The sequence below is a fragment of the Pongo abelii genome, chromosome 11, assembly GCF_028885655.2.
Source record: "Pongo abelii isolate AG06213 chromosome 11, NHGRI_mPonAbe1-v2.0_pri, whole genome shotgun sequence".
NCBI classification, from domain to species: Eukaryota; Metazoa; Chordata; class Mammalia; order Primates; family Hominidae; genus Pongo; species Pongo abelii.
The window spans coordinates 60,199,742-60,213,625 of record NC_071996.2 but is presented as its reverse complement, the minus strand read 5'-3'; the positions used below and the strand labels follow the sequence as shown (position 1 = coordinate 60,213,625).

Genomic DNA, 13,884 nt, shown 5'->3' with positions numbered 1-13,884 from the left:
TAATGAATCTTTGAGTCAGCCAGGGAGCTGCTTGTGCTTCTGCTCCTAAGTGCAATGGGGCTTGTGTATGGAAACCATGACAACTCCTATTTTTGTCAGCAACTCAATATCCAACATGTTTCATGATGTTAATTACCTATTTTTGTGTGTATTAAGGTTTGCATAAGAGGATAAATCATATTAGGGCCAATTTTTCGTATTCATTAATTTCAGTTTTTTTGTTTGTTTGTTTTAACATTTAGGACAATGACTGGGGGCAGGAATATGGAGGTGGGGTGGGAGGGAAGAATTATTTGCCCCCTGACTTCCTGGAATTTCATGTCCCTGATTTAGAGATCCAGAACAGAGGAGAGTAGTCAACTAACCTCATGACAAAATAAGTTGAAGGCTGCAAAACTTTATTGGCTGCTGTTTACTGACTAGTAGTCTCTTTTCCTTGACACACCTCTAAAAGCAGTCTTCTTCTACCAAGACAAATATCTGTATCCTAAACCTTATAACAGCCACAACATTCAGTGAATGATACATTTTTCTGAAGAAGCCTTTCTTCATAGCTACCAAATGTTTGGAACTCTTGTGGTGCTCCTCTCTTTCTCGATTTTGGAGGTATGCAAGCTCTAAGGCTGTCTTGTTCATAGTTTAACCCAGGGAATAGCCATGCAGCATCTCTAGGCTTTTTGCCCTCTCCTTTGACAACTTACAGTGATATTGACACATGTTTTTAGTAGGGTCCAACTACACAGTAATCTATAAACCATTTACTTTTGCTGTGTTATATCGATGAGAATTCCAACAATAGAAATTAATTTTATAATTTTAACAGATTCCTGAGAACGCAGTTAGTTTGGACTTTGAGTAATGTACATGGTTCCGTAAGCCCATGAATTACAATGGGCTAGAGGGGCAGGACACAGCTGTCACAGCATGTACTTTACCCAGCATGGGACAAGGCTGTCTTTCCAACTCCTGCTTTCAGGAAGAAGTGCCTGCCATGAGTTACAGGAATGCCTGAGGTACTGATTCTCATAACCCTCTGGCAGTGCGGCCGGGCCAAGGGGCCAGAACTCGGGCTGTCATCCCCTCTGCCATGAACAGCCTCATCCATTTATTCATTAGTCATGTTTTATCTGTGCCATGGCATGAGAAATATCTCGAAGCCCTCTTGTGAGGTATGTTAGGTGAAGTAACACAAATATTGGATATACCTTTTTGAATCATGTCTCACCAGGAAGAATGATGCCTTTCTGTGAACTCAGTGTTTCCCAATTCATTCATACTACCCTCATCATTTTTTTCCATATCCAAATGCTACTTTGTGCCATCATTTACAGAATCTTTTCCTTCAAATTGGCTAACTCTTTTCGAAGTTAATTTTGTTTGAAAGGAAATTATTATCACTGCTGGAAATGGAAAATCAGTATCACATGGCATAAAATGGAAGACAACTATGAAAATAAATATGTAACTAATGAGATGAAAAAGTTTAGTCCATGAACCACATCAAATTTTCTCACGTGCCACACCTGAAGGAAACACCGTATTCACTTATAGTGCTCTCAGATGCCAAATATGGGCCATTTTCTTTTTTTCCCGCTCTAAAATAGCTTTACTTCTAATGTTCTGTCCTCTGAAGGATTTCAGTGCTTCTGTAGGAGTTAATTGTTAAAAATAGCTCTTTGTATGGATATACATGCCAGAGACTCTGTCCTCATTACCTGGATATCTGATGTGACTACCCAAGTTGGAGGATTATGAAGAGAGTTTGTAATGAGAAGCAGGCACACTGTGGCATGAGATGTAAGGAGAGAGAGAAATGTCTTTTATTATCCCATGGGTGGCTTGTTAGGGAGAATTCTAGAATATAAACAGAAAATTTGATTCTAATTTAACTTTGCCATTAATTAGCTGTGAACTTGAAAAGTACTTTTTCCAATGTGGTCCTCAATTTCTTTTGAAGGAAAGGAAGGATGGAATTCTCATGGCTCTAACATCCCATCAGTTCCTCTTTCCCTTACCTTTGGATAATTCAAAGCATAGCCAGGTCCACAGTTTCTTATCTGCAACTTAGAAGTCCCCAAAACTTTGAAACTCGAAAGCTTTTTCATAACTTATTTGACAGAACACTTGACCTGAACTCATGTGATAGTCAAACGTGACCTGAATGGACATGTGTCAGTGTATAACCTCTATTTATTCCATCTAGTGTGACTGGTCATATATTTTGCTGAAGAAATATATTTGGTCATGGGGATACTCCTCAGACTTTGCTGGGGATGTTACATAAAATATAGGGTATGCTATTACCTTTATTAAATGTAAAAAGTTCCAAATTTGGCAAATGCATCTAACCTTGAGAGTTTTGAAAAAGGATTGTGGACATATATAATCAACATTTATTTGTGTATCTAGTGTCTGTAATACACTAGGTGTTGTGTTAGGCTCTGGGGAAGCACTTGGGCAAAAAATCCCCAGAATATCCGATTTAAAGGTGCTCACATTCTTGTTGAAGAGTCAAATTCTTATAAATAAATAGATCAAGCCGCTGTGGTTGAGGTATATAGGAAGGTGACTGAGTATGGGGGTGAGGGCACTGAACTTTGTCTAGGCCCCTGTGTTGTGGTAGCAGGTTGGGACAGTCTTCTCAGAAGGTGAGAAGCATGAATTGAGTCATCCGTGGGTTGAATAAGAACATAGTTGGACAAGCTTGGGAGGATGTGAGGTGCAGGTGGGAATGAGAAATAAAACTTGACCACGATGACAATTGGTATGCCAGACAAAAGGTAGAGCTGAAGGATCCCATAAAGGTGCCCTATTGATGGAACTACAAGTAATTCTGGTGTGGCTGATGTCCAGTAATTTTGATGATGAAGGACAGTGGTGGGGAATGGACTTTGGTGGGGAAGGAGTGGGCTCCCATGGACGGCACTGATAGAATACATGCAGAGGAGGGGCATGGTGAGCTCCTTTTTCAGCTTTCTCCTACAGATCTCACTGAGGGCAGTGGGATAGGGTGGAGGTTGGCAGGGGAGGACAGATGCAGAGAGACCTGCGGGTCCCACATGCAGCTGTCAAGCGGAAAGAAGATGGGTGTCTAGTTCAAGACCTCGGGGGAAAGATCTTGAGGAAGGACTTGTTTCTGGACATTTGAGAGGCTACTGGCGTTTCATGCTTTTCAAAGTGCATGTTTAGGACATATTTGATCTGCACGTTGGCTTTGTGGTGTGTGCTTTAAAGGTATTGGAAAACTAAGGCCTGGCAGCTAAAGGGTTTACTCAGAGCCATATAGCAAACTTATGGGAGGGATATTGGTTGATGAAGATAGGCTTACCCCAAAAAGAGAAAACTTTCAACTAGACATATGCCCAGGAAAAAACTATTGTATAAATCAGACACCCCTGCCAAAAGTTGTGGGGGAGTAGGTTATGAATAATGTTTTTTATTTCTTTCTCGTGGCCCTTTGAGTCACGCTGGCCGCCTTACATGGGAGGCGAGGCCTGGCTCAGTCTGTTCCGTCCCTGGACACCATTTAAGAGTGCCTCTTCCCCTGCCTTCCTGTGTCGTTTGTTGTTTGTACTGCTCATATGGCACTTGAAGTGCTTTGTATTTTTAGTTATTTGCCTGAATTCATGCTGTGCTCTTTGCTGGCTCACGATTTGGCAGTAACTTCTTGGGTGCTGCCTCTAAAGGACTTAGAGTTCACTTTTTTGCCTGGCTATGCTGATTATCGCTTTCTGGCAGAAATGAGGCACTGTTGTAAATCAGTCATTTCCTACCTTGACAGCATGCGTCACCTCGCAGTCTGGCCTCACCTCCTGTCCCCTTCTTTTCCCCTGGCTCTCCTGCCACCACATGCACCCATTTCAGCCCCAGAGAACTTCTCTCCATCTCTCCAACATCAGAGGATGGTTTGTCAGTTCCTGTCCTTGCCCCATAGCCTCCCTCTGCCTGGAATGCACCCACTCCGTAGGGGTTTCTCTTCCCTGTCATCTTTTCTGCCTTGCAAACTCTTGATCTTTCTATTCTGCCCATGCCCCACTTCCCTCCTGGAAGGCTTACCTGTGCTTCCACGGCACCCAGTTTATATATGGGGACTTGTGATACCATGGAGGTGTTTTCTCCTCTGACCACTGCCAAGTGCCACTGTCCCTCCCCACTCTCTTCTCTGTGCTCTTCCCCCTAAAGCTAGTCTGTAATTTTTTTTCTTTCACCTTTCTCATTATTCTGCTCCTCATTACCAACACTGCATCTTTTTCTTTTCTTCTTCTTCTTCTTTTTTTTTTTTTTTTTTTTTTTTTGGAGACAGTCTCGCTCTGTCACCAGGCTATAGTGCAGTGGCGCTATCTCGGCTTACTGCAACCTACGCCTCCCGGGTTCAAGCGATTCTCCTGCCTCAGCCTCCCAAGTTGCCTGGACTACAAGTGCACACCACCACACCAAGCTAATTTTTGTATTTTTAGTAGAGACGGGGTTTCACCATGTTACCAGGATGGTCTTGATCTCTTGACCTCGTGATCTGCCCACCTCAGCCTCCCAAAGTGCTGGGATTACAGGCGTGAGCCACTGTTTTTTCATCTTTTATCCCTCCTGCCAAGCACAGCCTCGGGCACACCCAGCTAATCAAAATGGCCATTGAGTCAATTTAGGATCTCACAAGTGAAAGTAGAATGAGAATTTCTAATATAGTTTTGCCTTTCAAGATACAAAGTAAATGGGTGAAAAAAGATTTTGAGGTTCTTTTTGACAAGATTTCCATTGTCTCAGGGAAAAAAAAATTGAGAGACTTGTCCTGCTCTTCCACTAGATTTTGATTTCCTTGGAAAACAAGAGCATGTCTTATATTTTTATCACTCTCAGCATTTAATATGGCATCCTACCATAGCAGTAATGCACTTTCAACTGATTTATTGCTTTCCTTGATCAGAGGGAGTTCGTAGTGACTGTTAGAGCTTAATCCCAGGTTTATTTTATTTTGGAGAAGCATGGCCAGCGTCAGGTGAAAACAATCAACAGTTGGCCAATAATTGAGGAAAAAGAGGCTTAACTAAATCCCAGGGATAATCAATTAAATGGTCTTTTAAAAATACTTGACTCCTTTTATTACAACATGGGGACATTTGATGAAATTGAAACTTGGGAAACGGAAACACAAGGGCAAACTTCAGCTTTGTATAGTGAAATTCATTGTTTGGTATCACCAGATCTCATGTTTTAAAAATCCAGCCGTGCTTTGTTTTCTTTTGCATTTATAGAAAACTTCAACTTTGTATTACTGTTCACATTCACATAACCCTTTCTAAGCTCAACAGGTAAATTACTCCAAAAAGACGGCTGTTATGCTAGATTTTTAAATATTAAGCCAGGCTATTAAATATATTCTCTTTCAGAAAAATTGAGAGATGGTGAAGGGCACATGTCTTACTGTTTTCTGTGAATTCTTGTGACCCTAGAAAACGCATAAAATATCTCTCTAGGTCCATGTTCAGCTCTATTTTAGATGGTGTCTGTTAGTACTGAAAATAATTAAAAGATTTTTGTTTGAATGTTTCCTGGGATCCTTACAGGAGAAGAAGGGCCTCTAAGATGAGGTATTCCAAGATTTCTGAGAGTAGCAGTTTATACCCAATATGATGTTTATGATTTGCCAGGAAAGGTTTTAATCCACTGACTGATATGCATTTCAAATGCAGTTACACAATGTGGGTAAGTTATTTGGAATTAACTAGTTTGTTTTTTTTGTTTGTTTTTTTTTTTTTGAGACAGAATCTCACTCTGTCACCCAGGCTGGAGTGCAGTGGTGCGATCTTGGCTCATTGCAACATCCACCTCCCGGGTTCAAGCAAATCTTGTGCCTCAGCCTCCTGTGTTAGCTGGAACTACAGGCACACGCCAACACACCCGGCTAATTTTTGTATTTTTAGTAGAGACAGGGTCTTGCCGTGTTGCCCAGGCTTGTCTCGAACACTGACCTCAAGTGGTCCACCCACCACGACCTCCCAAAGTGCTGAGATTACAGGCGTGAACGACCACGCCCGGCCTAGATTTTTAAAAAATATAATTTAGACTAGTTTCCATCTCAAATATAAACCTTTATTTAGCCAAATTTGTGAAGTTTTAAAAAGATCTGTAGCATTTCTTGAAAAGATGCTCCTTATCATATCTAATCTTTTGCATAAGTGGTTTGTATTTGTATGGAATTTGTAAGGATGGATTCCCACTGTTGAGTAATTTGTATGATAAATGAAAAGGGAATTGAAGCTTTTCAGGTGGCTTGTAGGAACTAGAACAACTGAATTACAACTTTCCTCACAGTCTCCTTCTGTCCCCTCCAACAACTTCTTAGGTATTTAGGAATAGAAGAAAGTCACCTGGAGGAAGAAAAGAGAGCAGTAAACCAAGTTATTACCTCATTGTTTGAACCCTTTGTTGAGGAAAGGAAATAATAGATGTCTTGGTTTTATTTCTATGAAGGGGAAGAATCCATTTTCTAATTCCAAATGATGAAGTTAAAAATTTTTCTGTTTAAAGAGTTGATATAATTCTGCTGGAAAAGAAAAGGTTTCCAGGCCATTGGAAATCATGCAGGGGCAGAAGCTGAAATTAGCTACTGTTCATATTTGCTTTTGGGCAGAGGAAGAGTTCATTATTTATCCTTCTTTTCCTCTGCCTTCCCACATGGCTATCCTCTTTACATTTTATTTTGTGCCTTCAATATGACAGTAAATAATAGAGCCATCAGTCAGACAGCTGTGCCTGCAGTTAGAGGGTACTCAGTACATGTAGAATGAATGAATGAGGAAATGAGTATTTCCTATTATATTATTTGCATCCCTCCTAATGGAAGAGATTAATTTATAACAATGTTTTTCTTAACAAAATACTTCTGTAACAAAAAAAGGGGTATTTTGATGATGGTCTTGGTTTATTACTCCCTAGTTCTAGTTTGTGGACAACTTTTTATTTCTATTTATGGTTTGAAACCACTAGATTCATGTACTTTCCATAGGTAGCTTGGGTGTTTTTGATCACCAAAGGAATTTTTGTTCTATGTCTCCAGTGCCCTGTTGGGCATTACAGAGCTGTTAATATACACTGTTGGAGAATTTTGCTAATAGTTATGATTACATGAGAAGTTTTCACATATTTCCTTCTAGCAAATTATCCTTCTTCCAATACCGTGCAGGGTGTATATTTACTGCCTTTTTCTCCCACCTACTTTAGGACCTACCTCTAGCTTCCAGGACTGCCCTGAGGTATAAGGAAGGTGATTAGTGTTTTCTTCTATCACATTATAACCTGTGACACCCATCAATGAAACCTTGGGGCAACCTGTACTCTCTTGCTAACCCAACACAATTCTTGTCCTTGTGTGCAGGTATAGTGGAGGATTACAAGCCACCGTTCTATGATGTGGTTCCCAATGACCCAAGTTTTGAAGATATGAGGAAGGTAGTCTGTGTGGATCAACAAAGGCCAAACATACCCAACAGATGGTTCTCAGACCCGGTAAGAATGCCAGTTTCTCAGTTTTAGAGCTCTTTTCCATTGTTTGCTATTTGTTTCCCTTTGAGTTTCAACTGGTATCGCATCTGAGTGATCTGTCCCGTGTATCTGTTGTTTTCTCTTCCTATTTTATGTAGAAGGGTTTAGATCTAGAAGAGTAAGTTCGGAAAAATACTCCCATTCTTGAAGAAGCCATATCTGATAGGGGTTGCTAGTGAATGACAATATTTGTAAGAATTTCTGTGAATATGCAGCTCCAGGAATTGGGAGACTCATGACTACTGCTGTTAGCCCTAAGACTACGTGTATAAACCAAGAGACTTTAAGTGAAGCTTTTAACCTCCTTTCCATCTCTGTATATCTGAAATCCCAAACACAAGCTGTTGAATGCTGAAGATCCTGTATTGCTACTCATAAGTAGTAGCAGATATAAAACAATGAGAAATTACCCTATATGGAAATTTCAGGATTATCTCTGGGTTAGTATTTCTGCTTTTAGCACCCATAAAATCATTAAGGGGTCCAATCTGGCCTATGTCATTTACCTGATAAAGTAAATTGGTAGCATTAAGGGTCCAAAGGACAGAGTTCATGAAACTCTTAAGAGTGGCCTCTTTATCAGTGGTTAAAGCTTGAATATTTGCTTAAGAAGATGACAGTAACATAACTCTAATTTCACAAGACCTGTGAGTGCTTCAGAATAGTAGACATGATATCAGCCCAGCTTCCAGGGCCACTAAAAAGCCAGTTTGTCATTGTGGTGTTTGTTCTTTCTCTCCTCAGACATTAACCTCTCTGGCCAAGCTAATGAAAGAATGCTGGTATCAAAATCCATCCGCAAGACTCACAGCACTGCGTATCAAAAAGACTTTGACCAAAATTGATAATTCCCTTGACAAATTGAAAACTGACTGTTGACATTTTCATAGTGTCAAGAAGGAAGATTTGACGTTGTTGTCATTGTCCAGCTGGGACCTAATGCTGGCCTGACTGGTTGTCAGAACAGAATCCATCTGTCTCCCTCCCCAAATGGCTGCTTTGACAAGGCAGACCATCGTACTCAGCCATGTGTTGGGGAGACATCAAAACCACCCTAACCTCGCTCGATGACTGTGAACTGGGCATTTCACGAACTGTTCACACTGCAGAGACTAATGTTGGACAGACACTGTTGCAAAGGTAGGGACTGGAGGAACACAGAGAAATCCTAAAAGAGATCTGGGCATTAAGACAGTGGCTTTGCATAGCTTTCACAAGTCTCCTAGACACTCCCCACGGGAAACTCAAGGAGGTGGTGAATTTTTAATCAGCAATATTGCCTGTGCTTCTCTTCTTTATTGCACTAGGAATTCTTTGCATTCCTTACTTGCACTGTTACTCTTAATTTTAAAGACCCAACTTGCCAAAATGTTGGCTGCGTACTCCACTGGTCTGTCTTTGGATAATAGGAATTCAATTTGGCAAAACAAAATGTAATGTCAGACTTTGCTGCATTTTACACATGTGCTGATGTTTACAACGATGCCGAACATTAGGAATTGTTTATACACAACTTTGCAAATTATTTATTACTTGTGCACTTGGTAGTTTTTACAAAACTGCTTCGTGCATATGTTAAAGCTTATTTTTATGTGGTCTTATGATTTTATTACAGAAATGTTTTTAACACTATACTCTAAAATGGACATTTTCTTTTATTATCAGTTAAATTCACATTTTAAGTGCTTCACATTTGTATGTGTGTAGACTGTAACTTTTTTTCAGTTCATATGCAGAACGTATTTAGCCATTACCCACGTGACACCACCGAATATATTACTGATTTAGAAGCAAAGATTTCAGTAGAATTTTAGTCCTGAACACTACGGGGAAAATGCATTTTCTTCAGAATTATCCATTATGTGCATTTAAACTCTGCCAGAAAAAAATAACTATTTTGTTTTAATCTACTTTTTGTATTTAGTAGTTATTTGTATAAATTAAATAAACTGTTTTCAAGTCAAACAGTGAAATTGTTTTTCAAAATATAAAAAAGATCTGTGTAACATTACGCATTTTCTTATGGGAGCAATAGAAGCGCAAAACTAATTTGTAAATTGAATTTGCTTTTTAAATCTACTCATGAACTTATGTAAGACATCATAAGGATGTCTTACAGCTTAAATTTGGTATAAGAAAATTTGTTTCTTCCTTTGGCTGTGATTTTTTTTTTTCAGTCAGTTTCTCCAGCTGTAAGGTGAGGGTAACAGATCTCTCTGACCTGGCTTTCTCACAGGGGGGTGTTGTGAGTGTAAACGGGAAGGAGGATGTTAAAGCATTTTGTTGAGTGAAAGGTTCCACGTGAATGTAAAGTGGTCTTATGCATCCGCCCTTGCTGCTTGAGAGAGTCCGTTCTTGGTTTTTTCACTTCTTGTACACAAGGTTAAAAAAGGTAGAGTTAACAGTAGCCCAATAAGAGAAGAGGTGTGAACATGCCGGAATGTCTTCCAGAGGTAAGTTAATAACTTCATTAGGATGTATTTACTTGGAGGGTATATATTAGAATCACATTTTTAAAATTAAAAATTAAAATTTTAATTTGTGTTACAGATAACATAAAATTTACTAATTTTTAAGTGTATGTTAAGTACATTCACCTTGTGCTACTATCACCATCATCCATCCATCCATCCACAGAACTCACGTGAAACTGAAACTATATCTGTCAGACAATAACTCCCCATTCCTCCCTCCTTGGTCCCTGGCAACCATTATTCTACTGTGTGTCTCTGTGAGTTTGATTACTCTAAGCACCTCATGGAATCATGTAGTATTTGTCCTTTTGTGAGACTGGTTTATTTTACTTAACATTATATCTTCAAGGTTCATTCATGTTGTAGCATGTGTTTAATTTCCTTCCTTTTTCAGGCTGAATAATACTCCACATTTGTATATACAAACTGTTTATCCATCCATCCACTGAGGGACACTTGAATTGCTTCCATCTTTTGGCTTTTGTGAATAATGCCGCCATGAACATGAGTGTGCAAATGTCTCTTTGAGTTCTTGCTTTCCGTTCTCTTCGGTATATGCCCAGAAATGGAATGGCGTTACATTTAACTTTTATTAAAATATTACATACATCAAAGTATACATATATAAAAGTGTACAACCTGATGAATTTTTATGAATTTATTACATCCATGGAAGCAGCACCCAGATGAGGAAGCAGAGCATGCCAGAAGTCTCCCTCTTGCTGCTACCTCACTCTCCAACCCCAAGAGTAACCACCTTCCTGACTTCTAAAAGCATTGATCATATTCATTTCTTACTGAAGACTTTATAAATGGAATCATACCAGAAGTGTGCATGCAGGAGTGCACTCTCTGGGTAATAGGGTCCAGTGTATGCTAGGCTTTAGTAGATGTTACCAAACCATCTTCTTCACAAACAAACATCTTATTGAGTGTTTATTCCCATTAGCTGCCTATGAGAGTTCTGGTTCTGCATCTTCAACAGTACTTAGTATGTTCTTCCTTTTCATTTTAGTCTCCATCTTCAACAGTACTTAGTATGTCCTTCCTTTTCATTTTAGTCTTTCTGTTGAGTATTATGCATATTTCAGCAGAACAAAGACACAAATGGGAGAGAGTGAATAACTGATTCTATTTAAAGAGCTCTTACCATTCCCCTCAAGCGAGTCTTTTTGAAGAGACTTGGCCCTTCCATCCTGCTTCCTATTCTGTCAGCCTCACACCAGCCTCCTTTCCTTTTTTTTTTTTTCTTTTTATTATTATTATTATTATTATTATTATACTTTAGGCTCTATGGTACATGTGCGCAACGTCCAGGTAAGTTACATATGTATACATGTGCCATGCTGGTGCGCTGCACCCACCAACTCGTCATCTAGCATTAGGTATATCTCCCAGTGCTATCCCTCCCCCCTCCCCCCACCCCACAACAGTCCCCGAAGTGTGATGTTCCCCTTCCTGTGTCCATGTGTTCTCATTGTTCAATTCCCACCTATGAGTGAGAATATGCGGTGTTTGGTTTTTTGTTCTTGCGATAGTTTACTGAGAATGATGATTTCCAATTTCATCCATGTCCCTACAAAGGACGTGAACTCATCATTTTTTATGGCTGCATAGTATTCCATGGTGTATATGTGCCACATTTTCTTAATCCAGTCTATCATTGTTGGACATTTGGGTTGGTTCCAAGTCTTTGCTATTGTGAATAATGCCGCAATAAACATACGTGTGCATGTGTCTTTATAGCAGCATGATTTATAGTCCTTTGAGTATATACCCAGTAATGGGATGACCAGCCTCCTTTCTTAACCCTGGCAGCAGCCATTTTTTGCAGTAGCAGTAGGTGAATCTAGTTTGCAGTTGTTCTGAAGTTTGCAGAAGCACCTTTATTGTGCCCTTACCTCAGAGATGCCAGTATCAACTGACCAGGGTTCACACCTCAGAGGGCTGCCCTGCCTTCAAACTCAGAGATACCAGTACCAGCTCAACAGGACCTCCTCCTCAGAGGCCCAAGGATTAGCTCTCTGGGTGCTCCCCTTTAAACCTCAAAGTTCTGGTAATTCCAACCACTTCCCTTTGTTCCTTTAGCCTTGGTGTAGCTGTATATTAGTCTGTTCTCATGCTGCTATAAGGATATACCCGAGACTGGATAATTTATAAAGGAAAGAGGTTTAATTGACTCACAGTTCAGCATGGCTGGGGAGGCCTCATGAAACTTACAATCATGGCAGAAGGGGAAGCAAACACATCCTTCTTCACATGGTGGCAGGGAGAAGAATGAGAACTGAGCAAAGTGGGGAGCCTCTTATAAAACCATCAGATCTTGTGAGAACTTACTGTCATGAGAATAGCGTGAGGGAAACCACTCCCATGATTCAATTACCTCCCACCGGGTTCCTCCCATGACACATGGGGATTGCAATTGTTATGGAAACTACAATTCAAGATGAGATTTGCATGGGGACACAACCATACCAAGCTGCTGTCTCTAGTTGATTCCTCTGTGGTACTTTTTGTTTTTGTTTTTGAGAAGGGGGTCTCACTCTTTTACCCAGGCTGGAGTGCAGTGGTGCAATCACGGCTCACTGCAGCTTCAAACTGGGATCAAGTAATCCTCCCATCTCAGCCTCCCAAGTAGCTGGCACTACAGGCGTGCACCTCTATGCCCGGCTATCTCCATGCCACTTTAATGTCTTTTTGGCCTTTTCTGTTATGTAACTAATAATTTGTTATTCCTAGTCAACTATTCTCTCTACTGAAAAACAAAAAACTGATGTAGTATCCTGACTGGACTTGGACTGATGGAAGCATTATCCCATTCATTATCTCTTTTGTGATATTCATTAAGGTAGGTAGAACAGATGTTATATCTCCAATTTACACACCAGAAAGCGCTGCAGTGATGAAGTGTGATTGTTCAGCTTATTAGTAGCAGAACTAAAACCAGATAATTACTACGTTTTTAGGCTAGAGCTCTCTCAGTTACCTGTGACTCCTTCACCTCTATCCCCACCCTTGCCTTTCAGTTTATATATTTCCCTAGGAGAAGGACTAAGAAAATAAAGGGCATTTGGCCCGACATTTGTTGTTTTATTTCTTAATGTGTTTATATTTCACAGGAAGATCAAGTGACACAAGTCCTGGGCAAATCTCTTTTTTTTCTAGAATATTTGCTCCCCAACAAGAAGGGATGATCTTCCTGTTGCCTCTCACCCCATCCCAAAATAATTTCTTCACTGAAATTGGAATGCCCTGAAGGACTCTCTCAATCTCTATAGGCCTGTGTTATATGTGAGGACTTCTTTGGGTCCCAGGCATTCTGACTCTTATTCTCCCTCTGCCAGGGACCCAGGACACAGTAGACTTATCCCTCGGTATATGCAGGGGATTGGTCCCAGGACACCAATTCATGCACACTCAAGTCCCACAGTTGGCCTTGCAGAACCCTTGCATAGGAAACGTTGGCCTTGCCTATATGCAGGTTTTACATCCTGCGAATACTGAGTTTTTGATTGAATTTGCGAATATAAGTGGACCCGTGTAGTTAAACCCATGCTGTTTAAGGGTCAGCTGTATTTCAAAACCTAATGAATTCACATTTTGGAGGAGTGTCCTATTGTGCAAGACCTATACTCTAGAGTGTGACCTGCTGCACTATCATTTTGACAGTTTCCATTAGCCGAATCGCTCTGAATAACTGTTACCCTCTCCATGCAACTCTCTCTTATTGGATGAGGTCACTGAAATTGCTCGGAAACTCCTCCGCTTGGAATTTAAAGTGCATCCATGATTCACTTATTTGACAAATTTTAGTGTCAAATACCAGAGAAGAGAGGCTTCTGTCCTGTCCTTCCTCTCACACTGGTGACCC

General features: G+C 40.3%; 1 protein-coding gene across 5 annotated transcripts in view; it reads left to right on the top strand.

Moving 5' to 3' along the window:
* ACVR1 (activin A receptor type 1) overlaps positions 1-9,504 on the top strand; it is a 141,123-nt gene extending 131,619 nt beyond the window's left edge. For all 5 annotated transcript variants that reach the window (XM_002812500.6, XM_024243732.3, XM_024243733.3 and 2 more), the window contains 2 exons: positions 7,373-7,503; positions 8,284-9,504. In XM_002812500.6, the coding sequence (XP_002812546.1) occupies positions 7,373-7,503; positions 8,284-8,418 (266 nt within the window). In that variant the 3' untranslated portion in view covers positions 8,419-9,504. The remainder of the gene's footprint in view (positions 1-7,372; positions 7,504-8,283) is intronic.
* Positions 9,505-13,884: the final 4,380 nt, after the last annotated feature.